The 14,464-nt window shown below is 53.1% G+C and overlaps 1 protein-coding gene across 2 annotated transcripts in view; it reads right to left on the bottom strand.

Moving 5' to 3' along the window:
* Positions 1–13,040, bottom strand: part of HDAC4 (histone deacetylase 4) — a 241,325-nt gene extending 228,285 nt beyond the window's left edge. For both annotated transcript variants that reach the window (XM_082658828.1, XM_082658829.1), the window contains exon 1: positions 12,827–13,040. In XM_082658828.1, the coding sequence (XP_082514954.1) occupies positions 12,827–12,848 (22 nt within the window). In that variant the 5' untranslated portion in view covers positions 12,849–13,040. The remainder of the gene's footprint in view (positions 1–12,826) is intronic.
* Between the last annotated feature and the right edge of the window lie 1,424 nt (positions 13,041–14,464).

Raw genomic sequence — 14,464 nt, 5'->3', positions numbered from 1 at the left:
CCTGTGCTATACAGTAGGTCCTTGTCGCTTATTTTGTCAATAGTGGTGTGCATCTGTTACTCCCAAACTCCTAATTTATCCCTGCCCCCCCCTTCCCCCTCTGGTAACCATAAGATTGTTGTCTGTGAGTCTATTTCTGTTTTACAAATAAGTCCATTGGTGTCACTATTTTAGATTCCACATCTAAGTGGTGTCATAGGATGTTTGTCTTTCTCGATCTGACTTACTTCACTTAGGGTGATCATCTCTAGGTCCATCCCTGTTGCTGCACATGGCATGATTCCATTCTTTATACTGATACAGGGTTATTAACTAAGGTCACCATTTGCTTCAGATCCCCTTGTCTCCCCTGATGTCTTTTCTCCACCCCAGGGTCCCACCCAGGACCCCACGCTGCATTTAGTCCTCAAGTCTCCTCAGGCTCCCCTGGGCGGTGACAGCTTCTCAGACGTCCCTGACAGGCTCGCGGGGCTGGGCAGGGATTATCAGAAGGTACGCCTCTCCTGGAAACGGATGTCTTTCTCGTGCTGAGACTGGGCTTACAGGGCAGGAAGATCACACGGGCAAAGCGCCATTCTGCATATACACAAATGTATTTGAAATTCACAGCCTAGAATGAACACACCCTCATTCCACTGCACCAGTTGTACTGAACAGTGAGCTGTCACACAAAGAGCCCCGAGGGAGTGGGGCAAACAGCAGTTCTCCGAAGACACTGCCATCAGGTGCACCTGGGGCCTCCACTGGCCTCAGCGGCACGATATACACTCCAGGTCTGGGAAGGCGGACAGTGTCCGCCGTGCCTGAACCGACGCCAGCACAACTCAGCGTTCCCCACCCCACCCCCCTCCCGCCTCCCCGTGCCGTCTCACCCACAGGAGCCGCATCAATGGAAAACTCCACTGGAAGCTTGTTACCTGTCTTCTAAAGGGAAGAAATCAGGACCCATCAGAGCAAACAAAGTGAGGCCTAAGTTTGGCAGACAAGGAAAAAGCCAGTGCTTCCATCTTAACTACACACTTGGTGATTAGCAACCGAGTCAGATGGGCTGTGCCGGGTCTGCCGTCTCCTGGCTCGTCCTTTCCTGGGAGTCCCCACCTGCTTCCCAGAATGAGGATGAATGAGCAGCACATCCGCCGGCCGCCCAGAGCCGACTTCTGCTCCCAAACAGATGGCGACAGAGGAGACAGGACGCACCCCACGGCCCCGGCTTTCCAGGAACAGCACGAGCCCGGCAGGACAAGCGCTTCAGCCCAGGGCTGCAGACCCGGCCCCAGAGGAATACAAGAGCAGCTTGGACCCAGCCCAGGCTCGGGATAAGCGACAAATCACAAGGACGAGGAGTGCTGGCTTGTTTTCCTGCACTGCTATCTCTGCAGGGGGAAAGGAAAACGACAGAGGGGAGGGAACCGCTCGGATGTCTCATCCCAGGGGCCAGGCTTGGAGAGGAAGAACCGGAGATGGCTCTGCGTGACTCTGGCCCGGAAGTCCAAGGAGGGCTGCAGAAGGGCACGCCTCCACAGCACCCATGGCCTTGGGGAAGCTGCGTCTCCATCCCACCCACGACCAGGTGCCCAGGCTGCTCACAAAGAACAGCCAGGGGCCGAGGAGGAGCGGGGTGAAGTCTCAGCTCTCCGCGGGGTGGGCCATGCCCCCAGCCACACACATTTTACCTTGTTCCCCAAGCAAACTGCTCTGTGACCTCCCGGGGCGCCTCCCGTGCAACCCAGAGCCGGTGTGTCCCAGAGGCCTGGGGGCTTCCTCTCCGTCACCTCCCTCTGCTTGGCCCATCACCCCTCCTCTCACCCGAGCAGGCCCCAGCTCCCACTGGAATTCCCACCTGGAATTCCGTGATTCTCCAGGCTGACCCTCAGCTGCCCACCCCCCCCCCCACCCAGGACTGGAGTAGACATCAAACAGCATGAACTTTCTAACCCATGTGCTGCTAAATAACAAGGTCGCATTTGAAGTTCGAAGTCTGCTTGAATTTTGAATGTTTAGACGCAAAACCAGCAGTGCAATTTCACTCTATAAAATGCGAGGAAATGTCACACTTTTTCCGGCAGTTTCCTAAATCTGTCGCAGCTGTCACGGGATGTCCCTGGATTTTAATGACTGTAGTTTAGAAGTGACAGAGACCACTGCATTCAGTGAGATTCTGAGCCCAGTCCACCCAGAAGATTCCAGAAGCATCCAAAGCAAAAGGGAGACTCACCACGAAGAGCATTCAAAGCCACTGATGGAAGATTCTGGAGCAGGATTCTCAGGTCATGGGGGGCAGGCCTAGCAGCTCTTGCACCCGCCCAGGGTCTACCAGGAGCTGAGTCTCAGCTCCCCAGTGGTAGAGTTTTGTTTCCAGCAAGAACGTACTGTGGACACACAGCTGCCTCTGCCCAGTGGCTAAGCCAGCCTCCCCCTGCCCACCCCCAGTGCAGCCCAACCGTTTCAGAACTGGAAATTGTTGAGAAACGCTAGTATAATGTTCTCTCGGACAAGTTAAGCAACTTGAGAAAGACCCAAATTGCTTTTTTTCCCACAGATAATATTGATGTTGGAAACCATATACCTCAGCCAGAGCAGACTCAGCCCATAGGGTCACACGCGGCCCAGGGTCCCCCAGAATCTCCTGGGAAAGTCATTAAGAACAGCATCTCCTTTGGAACCACAATCGTTGACGCCGAATCCACGCCAATCGGTCACCACATCCACCCGTAACAGGAGCCACGTAACGTCAAGAGAAATCAGAGCACCTACAAACATGAAGAAACACCCTGCCCCGTGGTTCACGGGCACCAAGTCCTCTGGCCCCGCAGGGAGCTCAAAGAAAGCCCAGCTGAGACCCCAACAAGTCAGGTCTCCGTTCAGGCCAGGGCCACCTGGCCACGTGAGCTTCACCCTGGCCAGTCGAGCATGAGGTATTGAGATGGGACAGGAAGGGACTGGACGCCTGAACACGGAACAGACAAGAGTGGGAACCACGCCCTGGGTCCCCCTCTGCAGCACGTCCAGGGCCTGGGGTCTCCCAGCCCCACACAGCAGCTCGTCACCTGCCAGGCACTGCTGCTCCCCGACCTCCAGGACCCCTCCCGGCCCTCCCGTGAAAGCCGGCTGTGCCCGGTGAGGCCCCTAGAGGCCGACCTATGCCACTCACCTGCCAGCGGGGCCAGCCCTGCCTTTCCACGCCACCAGGAGAAGGAACGTTTTACAAAACGCTACGGATGATGGGGGAATAACAAAAGGGAACCAAATCCCAGAAGAGCAGACAGACAGTTGGACTGTTCTCAGAGGCCCAAGGCCCCCGTGGGGACGGCCGAACGGAACCCCTAGGCAGCCACGCAGATCCCAGCTGGTGTGTGTCCTAAAGGCTGGGCTCCTTGGGACAGAAAACCCACAGTGGGGTCTCAGCGCTTCCAGGCCAGCTCCCCTGTGCACACAGTTCAGATTTGCCCTGTGTCCCTCCAGCCAGCAATGGCCTTGGCTCCTTACCCTCCCGTTGGAGCTGATGAACTGGAGACAACACCTCCTACCAAAAAGTCTTCAAGGACACTGACACCCAAACCCGTATTTAGAAAAGAACCACCTTCCTATGCTGAAGCATCACCTGCGAAGATGCAGGGCTCCCCACGACAAGGACCCCACTGATGAGGACGCCCACGTGCAAATCCGCCAGGCTGCAGCCACTCCGCACGCACCGCCTCCACTCCAGAGCGTTAGACCCACAGCAAGGAGCCTACCGGAGAGGAAGGCCACTGCCGATCTGGTCCCCTCTTCAGCAGCCACAACTTCGTCCCTGTCACTCGAAAAACGGGGCTCATCGACAGCTCACGGGTGTCCATGGTCACCCGTCATCAATATCTCCGATGCGATGTTGACCTCCCCTTCTCCACCACCTTCCTCACCACCACATCACCATCAGTGACTCGACTGCAACATGTACAGAGGCTCCGGCACCACAAAACACAAAGGTCCTCATCTCCGGCTTCTGCTAAAACTTCCCAGTGAAAACCTCTGCTCTCCATGCCTCCACCCTCCATGCCTGCCCAGCACCTTCTCGAAGTTTCTAAAAACCCTTTCTGTGTACTGGCACCAAAGAAAGAGATCAATGACCCCGCCTTCCTCCCGTCCCCTGATCCTTTCAAGTGAGACTGAAACAAACAAAGCCGTCAGCTCCCCGGGCCCAGGCGACTGGTGTGGATGAAGAGCCACGTGGAGACTGCAGGTGTTTTTGGGCAAAGACTGCGGCACGGGGATGGGCGGCTGTTTGGGCACCAAAGAACAGCAAGCGGGTTTGCATTCTCTGGGTCAGACCCTGGTGAGGGGGGCAGGGCTGTAAGAAGCAGTCAATCAGACCTGATTTGGATTAACTCAACATGAACGTGAAAATGAGGAGCACAGGGAATTCCGAATCACACCGTCCAACACGGAGGAACTGCCACTAAGTACACTCAGCGTAACAGACGCGAACGGCTTAGAAAGGGCTCTTCATACAAAGTCCAGAAAACCGGTGTTAGGAACAGATTCCATGGAATTCTCTTAGAACTCCAACAGCATCACACAAATCCTACTGAATCAACAAGTCGATGAGAGACACAGTTGTAACAAAAGTTCAATTTCTACAAAGGACTGCCTAGGAAAATTCATAGACTGCACTTAAAAAGGAATAAACTTGGCTATGAATGCAAACAAGTCAAAATATTGACAGAACCTTTAGCCCTTAAAACGTGAGGCATTCTCTTGGCTTCCGCACCTTGAACAATTACATTGTAAGGAGCAATCTTCTCCAAAATGGCCTAAGAGTTTAGAGTTTAAAAAAATAAACTGCATGGGGCTTCCCTGGTGGCACACTGGTTGAGAATCCGCCCGCCAATGCAGGGGCCACTGGTTCGAGCCTTGGTCCAGGAAGATCCCACGTGCCGTGGAGCAACTAAGCCCGTGTGCCACAACTACTGAGCCTGCGCTCTAGAGTCCGTGCGCCGCAACTACCGAGCCCGTGTGCTGCAACTACTGAAGCCCGTGCGCCTAGAGCCCATGCTCTGCAACAAGAGAAGCCACCGCAATGAGAAGCCCGCGCACCGCAACGAGAGAAGCCACCGCTCGCCGCAACTAGAGGAAGCCCGCACACAGCAACGGAGATCCAACCCAGCCATAAATAAATAAATAATAAATAGATAAATGTTAAAATAATAATAAATAAATAACTAAATTGCCATCAGTCACAAAAGCTCCCTCAGTGAAAGGTCTAAAGACAATCTCTTAACAATAACAAATCAAACGAGAATACAGAATCAGAGAGCACGTGTGAGCCCTGGGCGAACACAGCTACGAGCAGACGACAAATCCCCAGTTAGCGGCCGCTCAGTAGTTCCCATCAAGATGCCGACACCAAGCTTGCAGGACTCTTTACGATGCTACGGCAAAAGGCGTAAACATAAGCATATGTGAGGCATGACGCATTCATTTAAACCACCTTTAAATAAGCCTCCCCACTACTCTCAAAAAGTATACAGTATTAGAAGAAGTTAGAAAAATGGCTATAACGTCGAACACTGCTGTTCATCTTAAAATCCCAAAAGCTCTGAAGCTGCGCTGCGGCCTGGACGGTTCCAGTTCCGAGTCGGGACCACTGCATTCAGGCGGCAGCAGCGGGAACCCCGGGCCGCTGGGAGGAGGAGAAGGGCTGGGGGGACACAGGGCCTGAAGTCCAACAGGACGAGGCCACTGTTGGCCATCCCAGCTCAGGACCCGAACAGACGGTCAGAAAACCCAGAACCTGACGCAGCCTCTAGGGAGCGGCCACCTCCCTGCCCACCTGGGCCGAGCACGCCCGGAGACCAGGCTCCGGCCGAGTTCATCCCTCCTATTTCCGCTTGTTTTGTGGGAAGCGGGGGGAAGCGGGGGGCAAACATGAAAATCCCACAATCAGGTCTCTTTCCATCATACGCTGCTTAGCACTCCCTCTCACAGGCCAATATTCCCAGCACCTTACTAAGTGGGGAAAAGCAAACCCATGTAAAAACACAAGGCCAGACATGATTCTAAAAAGTTTACAGTCATTTGCCTCATTTGATTTTTTTCTTGATTATAATTTTCCCAAAAGTGTCCATTTTTTATCATGGTCTCACGAAATACGCAAATAAAAGGCTCTTAGGTGGAAGTAACATGAGACGTTTCAACCAAGATCTCCCAAATTAACCTGGTCGGCCAGCCCCCCAGTCAGCTCTCAGGACCGGCAAAGAGAAGCTCAAAGAAGTTCAGAAATACACTGGTGACATGCTGTGAGCACTGCAAATGCCAAGAAGTTCAGCCACGGCCAACCCACGCACGTTTAAACCACGGGGACACAAAGCACGTGTCCCAGGAGGGCACAGAGCGCACGCCCGGATGCGAGGCCCATACCCCTTCTCCACGCCAACAGGGTCTCGGAACCGAGAGGGGATGGGCCCGCGTGGACCTGGGTACAGCTGCCCCTCCTGGTCAGGACCCCGTCCCCGACGCACACCTCTCCACTCCCATCTCCCACCTCTGCCAGCCCAGCTCTCCCCTCCGGGCCCCTCTGGGGCATCTCAGCCTCTGTGCTCCACGGGGCAGGCGAGCTCCTGCCCTGCTCCCCACTCAGCTCACACGTCCTGACCTCACACACCCCTTCTGAGGGACCCCTGCCCCCCCGGCCCATCCCCTCTTCACATGAACCACACCGTACCAAGGGGGCCAGTGCCTCCGTCTTGCCTGGCCCAGGGACCCCACGCAGGTCAGCAGGATGGATTCCTAACTGGCCCGGCGTGGCCAGCATCTGCCCAGCAGAGGGGCACACATCCCTCAAGGGAAGATGACTGATTCCAGTTCCAGGATGGCCTCTGAGTAGATACCTGGCCTTAGGCGGGGCACTGGATGGCAGTCAAGACTGGGTTCCTCATGGACAGAACAGGAATAACAGTGTTCTAGCTCACTTCCCGGGGCCGTCACACAAAATGAACGAAATAACCCGTAAAGCACAATTCAGAACCGAGTCGCTATTCATTCTGGGCCCCTAAGAGCACAGCAGAGTTTGACTTGCAGTTAGAGAGCAACCGGTGTTGATTCGTTACTATTATAAGCTTTAAACATCTACGGTTTTTTAAACAGAGCAGCCCCGGCCCTTCACAGCCCAGCGTCTGGGGGTGGCCGCCCAGCACCCACCTGTCCACCTTCCACCTGTCCCCACCGCTGGGCGCCTCAATCACGGCCTTTCTGTTCCGCCGACAAGCTGCGCTCGGTGGTTTCTAATGATCCTGGTACAGGGCTTTCTATGTCAAATACATACCGGGAGTTCATTCTTAAATTTCAATATCGTTAATCATCTAACATTCAGCATCTCAGAATTCAGAAATTTGCATTTCTACAATGGTGGCTTTGAAAAAAAGGACATAAATGCAAATGTTCCACAAACCGTATAAGAATTTTCAGAGAATTGCCAAAACAAACCATCAATGCTCCATTGACAGTGAATTTTCTGAGCTCTTCATAACGACTGAGTATTCGTGATTTTTAAAAGACAAAACACAATTTGAGAATTTTTTTTTAAAAAGGAGGTTGAAAAAGAAGTCGTTATGTCTCCATGATTTCCAGAACAAACCTTGACTGATTAAGCCCCAGATAATGATGGCGTGGAGGATCCGGGGCCAAGACAACTCAAGGGCTGCGACTGCAGCGCGGGTGCCCGGAGGAGCCTGGGGGACGCTCGCAGACAGGAAACGCACAGGGTGTTTCTGAACCTACCCTTGAGAAAGCAGAAGCGGGCGGTACCAGGGGCCCGCGAGTACCTCCCACCCCAGGGTCCATCTGAACAATGAGGCTCCCCGCCGTCCCCCCGAGACACCTGCGTTCGGCACGACTTCGGGAACCCAGCTCCTCTCCCTGCTCTCCCCGCGCAGAACCCCAGGCCCGGCAGCCGCTGGGGACTCTCCATGCCTCCCAGAAATGTCATGAACAAGCTCTTCTCCAGCTGCTCCCCGTCTTCCGATGGGCGTGATCACAGCCTCCATCTCCTGGCCTAAGCTCCCAGGACTCTGCAGGCCGCACCTGCTGGCTCCACACCCCACCTCCCGAAAGCCCAGGCCTGGGCCTCCCCGGGCCTTGTCCAAGGCCACTCCCGGCTCCCCAGCTCTCCTCCTGTGGCCCAGGGCCTCGCACAGGGTCCACGACCCACCCCCAACAGCTCAGAATCAATGTCTTCCTCGTGTTAATTGCAAGTCCTTAAAATTCACTTCTCCCCTTAAAACTTCGCAGTATGCCTGAAACACTGAATCCTTGCAAAGCACAATTTAAATGATATAAAAATGTGTCTTTCTGAGATCATTTCTATATTAAAATATAACACCCTTGGTGGCCAAACTGGTTGAAATAAACAGGCTCGAGATCCAACAAAGCAATACCAGGGCTCCGGCTCAGACCAGCGGAGGCCAAGAGCCTTCTCCTGGGAGACTTACAGGATTAGAACTTTACGACGGCCTGAAGAAATCAAACTATGTTGCAACTCATTAATCACCAAGTTACTGTTGACACAGACTTTTTAGCTGCTTTTATGTGGACGGGGCATTTCACACTGAAGAGGATACTGAGAAATCAGAGTATGGTCCAAATTAAAACACGGATCAGAAACATACCAGTTTCCCTCAAAACAGTTACCCTGCTTTTAACACGATACGTGCCTCTTACCAAGATACAGGGAGGGATGGGGCACCTGAATGACAGTCAGCCAGCTCTCCGTTGAGGGCGTGGTTTGGATGCCCACACACAGGTCCAGGAGGCTCCGTACGGGGCTCCCTAAGGCTTACAGTCCCTCCTCCAGACTTGCTCTAGGCAGAAACGTTACTGCAAAGAAGGTGAGTTGCACTGGGTGGGGTGGGAGTGGCAGAAAGGTGGCCGAGCGACAGCGTCTGGTTCTCCTGTAAGCCAGCCGAGGCCCCCATATCCTAGCACAGTCCAACCACAAGGAACTCTACAGTGTTCATCTGAGGAAAACAAAGGAAGAGGGAGCAACGAAGGAGCCCGTGTCTGTCCTGCCAGCAGACCCACGGACTGTCTACAGTCGCTCAGTCCGGCCGGGGACTCGGCTTCGAAGCGAGGCCCTGCGTCCTAGTAGCCCCCGACCGCTTGGGCACATCCCAGCAGGGAAAGGCTTGGAGCGCTGGGGTAGACAGGAAGCACAACATCTCAGAGGCTCTTTTCATTCTTCCTGCTCTCAAAGAAGAGTTCTCTTAGACTAAATCAAGCCAGGCCCTTTCCTCAGGCTGCACGCATCATTAGAAATAGTTATCCAGAGCAATAAAACCCAACAGTTAACAGTTTTACGTCAGAGAACCAGGGCCTGGCTCTGGCAAAGTTCAGAAAGAACGGCAATAAAATCATAATGCATACCTCACCCAACACCAGAGGGAGTGTTCAAGGCAAACGGGGGAGAGAAAAATTCTACACATCAAATGAAAAGGTCGTTTTATCATCGGGCCGAAGCCAGCCGGCACTGCAAGCGTGAGAGGAGGGGCCCACAGCGGCTGGCCTCCCCCGGCCCGGCGCCGAGGGCCACACAGGAGCTGGCAGAGCCGCAGCTGGGACAAGGAGGCACCCAGGTGCCGCAGGGGGAGGGAGGGTGCGCGGCCAGGAGAGACCGGCACCGCACGTCCCAGGGATGCAGAGACTGAAACAGGACTCGTCTGCTCGGGCTGAAGACAAGACAGAGAACGGCGAGAAATGCCTGTTCAGAAGAGCGAATTGAACAAGTCAGTATTAATTAGTTCTCTTCCTCCCTCAAATCCACTAAAATGACAAAAGATAAATATAAGCATGAAGGGATTTGCAGCGAGGCTAGACAGTGGGAAAGCAGTAGCGTCAACTGACAAGAAACCTGGAGGAATTTCCTAGAAAATGTACATCCCAGGGGGTCCAAGTGATGGGAAAACCATCACTGGTGAGCAGACCGTCGCCCCAGGCTGGCAACGGCCTTGTGGAGGAGGGGGTGTGCAGACCCACAGCTCAGCCCAAAACGGCCCGGGGGAAGCGGCAGGGCAGCCAGGGGCGGAGGGCGACCGACCGGCCAGCGTGCGGACCCTCGTGGTGGCAGGCACTGTTTGCAGTCCCTTGCTGCAGCTCCAGGGGCTGCTCAGGGAAGGAGGGCGGGCCCCTGAAGGAGAGCTTCAGGCCCCAAGCGCACCACTCCCTACATCAGAGGGAAGAGGAGGGAAGAGGCTCAGGCCACAAGGCAGCCCTGCCTCGCCAGCTCCACCCACTGAGAGAGACAGAGCTTCCAGCGTCAAGAACGACGCACACACACCAGGCAGGACACGACGGCAGTCAACAGCCACGGGTGAACTCCCCACGTGAGACGCAAGACTCTGGGAAGGAGAAAAAAGCAAAACCCAACTAGATCTCTGCTGTTCACGGGGACCAGGCCTGTGAGGGTAAGAAAAGTGGGTGGAGAAGCGTTTCTCAGCCCAAAGAAACCAAGGGCAGAAATACTTTTAGGAGACTGATTAACTTTGGGGCGAAGAAACATGAAACAAAGAGAAATACATTGTATTTTGTTAAGAGAACAGGGAAATACGTTGTATTTTGTTAAGAGACCAGGGCCACCAAGAGATAACAGTCATGAGTTTTTTAGCGCTGAAAAACACACTGGAATACATAAAGCCAAAAAACGGTCCATAAAATGGTCTTTTTGTAAAAAGAATATTACAAACTAGAATCATAATGGAAAGCACACATTTCTCTAGAAATCGAGGAGACAAAAAAGATAAAGCCATACTGATTTAGATAACTCAATTAACTTAATATGTATAGACAAAATAACATATAGAGAAAAAAATACATACATATACTCCTATGTATAAATATATTTGACACTTGAACAACACGGGATTGAACTGTGCCAACCACTTATGGTGGATTTTTTCATAGTAAGTACCACGGTACCACACCATCCGTGATGGGCTGAATTCCCGGACGGGGAATTGCAGACACGGAGGAGCCAGCTGTGGATGCAGGGAGCTGACTATAAACTACACGTGGATTGTCGAATGCGGACAGGCTCGGCACCCCCGACCCCCGTGCTGTTTGAGGGTCAACTGTATGTAATACTTATGAATGAGAAAACTTTACATACAATATTGATGTATACAGAGAGACTTCTTTAGACCAAAAAAAAACTAACAACGACAAGAAAAAAGAAAACAATAAGGGGAAGAAGAGTACTCTTTCTCTTCAAATGCCCGGTGGCATGTACAAGATCTGATTACATCTATGGCAGCTCACGCAAAGCAGTGCACCCCATGTGTACAGGAACGTAAATTCAAACCATAATTTCTCCCGAGACTGCTGACAGGAATGAAACAGACTGAACTCACCTAGTGCAGGTGCCAATGAAGGAAAGTATCTATGTTCATAAACTACGATTAAGAAAAGTTGAGGCAGAGTTTCTGGAGCAATTTGAGAGTAACCTTAGAAGTTTTACATGCACATGCCCACCAACCCAGCAATTCTACCTCTTGGAGTTGATCCAGTGGAGACACTTACAGAAGCGTACGTTCAAAATATATGTATATAGTAATTGTTTGATGCCGGCTTGGGGCTGTTATAAATACCGCTGCAGCCACATACCACATAAATATCCATCTTCGAGCTACCAAAAGTAAGTCTGTCTGATGCTCAAACTGCACTAAAACGGGAAAAATAAAACAGAGCCCCAGAGACAGAACGCTTACACTCTGTTAAAACTGACACACACACCCTACCTGTTCAGACACAGGAGAAAGGCATGTCCCCAACTCTGAGTGGGAGGGAGAGTCCACGGTCTACCTCACCCACTTCCATCCAGACTGCTGAATTTTGTTTGACACTTTGTATCAAGCAATACAGGAACGATTTAAATCAATAAAGCCTCTTCATACCTAAATACAACCGGGAATCCTGCTCTCGGGAGCTTCAGACAACTCTGATCGGGCCAAGGAGAGGGGTGTGAACGTGCGGGGGGCCAATCCCCACGGGAGAGACCACACCAAGCCCCGCCCCTCTCTGCTGAGCCGGACCCACGGCCGCACTGACGGATGCGGTGCCTCAAGGATGCCCTGCACCTGCCCAGGCAGACTCAGGACAACTGACAGCTAAGTGGCCCAAGGCCACACTGCGCTGGACGGTGCGGCGGGACAAGGCAGGGCTCCCAGCTTGGTCGGAGCGAGCACGGTGACTCTGCGACGGGGGAGACGGGGGAGGAGGAGCCCCGAACGCGTGTGTCCGCAACACGCTTCTGAAGCTAAGAGCCGTGCAAACGTGGCTCCCGGCCCCATCTGGCCACTTACTAGCCCTGTGACCTGGGGCAAGTCACTTCTTCCCGCCAGGTGGGAGACGTTTAGGGCCTAGTGAGGAGTCAATGCACATAAGATGCTTAGTGCAGCGCCTAATAAAAAGCCTCGGGCACCAGGAGCGATGCCCCTTGGCCACCGCTGATGGGCACCGATCGTGCTTCTTCTCAGAGTCGGACCAGAGGCCCTCCCACCCCCACGGCCCCCAGAAACAGAGCAGCTGGAGACGAAGACCGCAAGTGGACGCGTACCCGTCACCTCCCTGAAGCACCAGAGAAACGGGTGCCGCTCAAGTCGGCATGCAGGTCCCGGCGGAGGCTGGACCCCACGTCTCGGTGAGGCCCTCCTCAGCCTTCGGCCACTGAGACGAAGAGCAGCCTACTGTGCCCTCGGGGCCGTCGTAAACCGACGGCGGTCATGATGGAGGACCCAGTGGGAGACCCAGGACCAGCTGTGAGGGCAGCGCGTCCGCCAAGAGGACCCAGGGCCCCGCTTACCTGGATGGCTTTGGGAGCTCATTGCGAGCAGCGGCTTCTCCTTTAAGGGATTCAAAAGGGCTCAAAACTTCCACATGAACGGGAGCTCCAAAGAGCCCCAGGGTCCCACCGGCACATACAAATCCAGCGACGCGCACGGCTGGTCCACGGCCACGAAAACTCCCCGTCTCGCCGACCACGTAGTGGGCCCAGTAATCCGAAGGAGGGCAGGGGTCTCCCCGGGCTCTCAGGAGACGACCTGTCTGGGGAGAGAAAGGGGAGGCTTCGGTTAGGAGGTGAAGGCCCCCCGGACACCACGTGGAGCACGGAATCAATCATTCACGCTCCACCCCCGTCTCTACAATCCATGGAACCATCATTTGCAAACTGTACAAACTACTTGGACGTTCTGTTAGTAAATGTATGTAGGTACGTGTGACAGCGTATCTGTGGCACAACCTCGACACTGAGGACGGAAAGCGTTTCAAACAGGAAATCACTTTAAGCCCACTCCCCACGCACACTTTCATTTTCGCTATGTCCCCGACTGCTCCCATTTTACGTGGCGGCCACCTCAGAGTTTAAGTTTAAATTCAGCTTCCCTCACTTACACCCTAAACCATTCCCCAGGTTTCCATCTTCCTAATAACCACTTCCTCAATTTATTTCCATTTTCTGATCGTAAAAGCAAAACCTGCTCATCACAGGAAGTGTTTAAAAGGTGATCGTGATGCCGTGACACAGAGGCAGACACGTGGCAATGCTGTGATGCATTTCCTGGCCGTCCTTCTTCGCCTTTCGCCCACACTGGCTACTAGCTCTACAGCGGGACACCCTATTCCCTTTGCTGACACGATAGTCAGGCATTTTCCAATGTCATGAACAACGCCTGGTTAACAGCGCTTTGAAGGCCGTTTCCCTCTGCGTCTGTGACGGAGCTGCCTGCCGCCTCCCTGGGAGGACCTGCTCCTGCCCCACTCCAGGTGGCTCTGATGAGCTCTGCCAATCACAGGTCCGTCCCCAGACGGGAGGGTGGCACGTACTGTAAGCGGAGCTCATCAAATCCTCTTCCCAAGACCACCCTTTTCCGTAGGTCACAGGCACCTAACAGAGGAGGAGCCCAAAGAAACCAGGGCACGAATCCCCACCGCCAAGCGTCTGCCTCTGTGGGATGGCGTCACCAATGACTTTTTAAATACTTTGCTGCGATGAGCATGGTTTACTCTACCATCGGAATACAGAGATAAACTGAGGAAATGGTAATTATGAACATCCTCCCGCTGACCTTGGCTCAGGGGTCCTCTGAGGCCTATCACCCGCTCCTTTAGTAGTGTGACAAATTCCTGTTCTTGATTAAATTATTCAAGGATTTTCTTTTTCCCCCTATTGCTTATAACCAAAGAACCCTAAACCATTCATCATGTAAAGGATTAAACCCCAATTATACGTTATCTATAACTCTGTGATTAATATCTTTCTGATTACTGTTCTATATCTGTTTATTTCCTTAGGAAACACAGTAACTTATTTATTCATCTCTTAAATGGATAAAGAAGATGTGGCATATATATATATATGGAATAGTAGCCATAAAAGGTGAATGAAATAATGCCATTTGCAGCAACATGGATGGACCTAGAGATGATCCTATTAAGTGAA

This window comes from Grampus griseus (assembly GCF_964374135.1).
Source record: "Grampus griseus genome assembly, chromosome: 7".
Taxonomy (NCBI): domain Eukaryota; kingdom Metazoa; phylum Chordata; class Mammalia; order Artiodactyla; family Delphinidae; genus Grampus; species Grampus griseus.
This window is presented reverse-complemented; position numbering and strand designations above follow the sequence as displayed.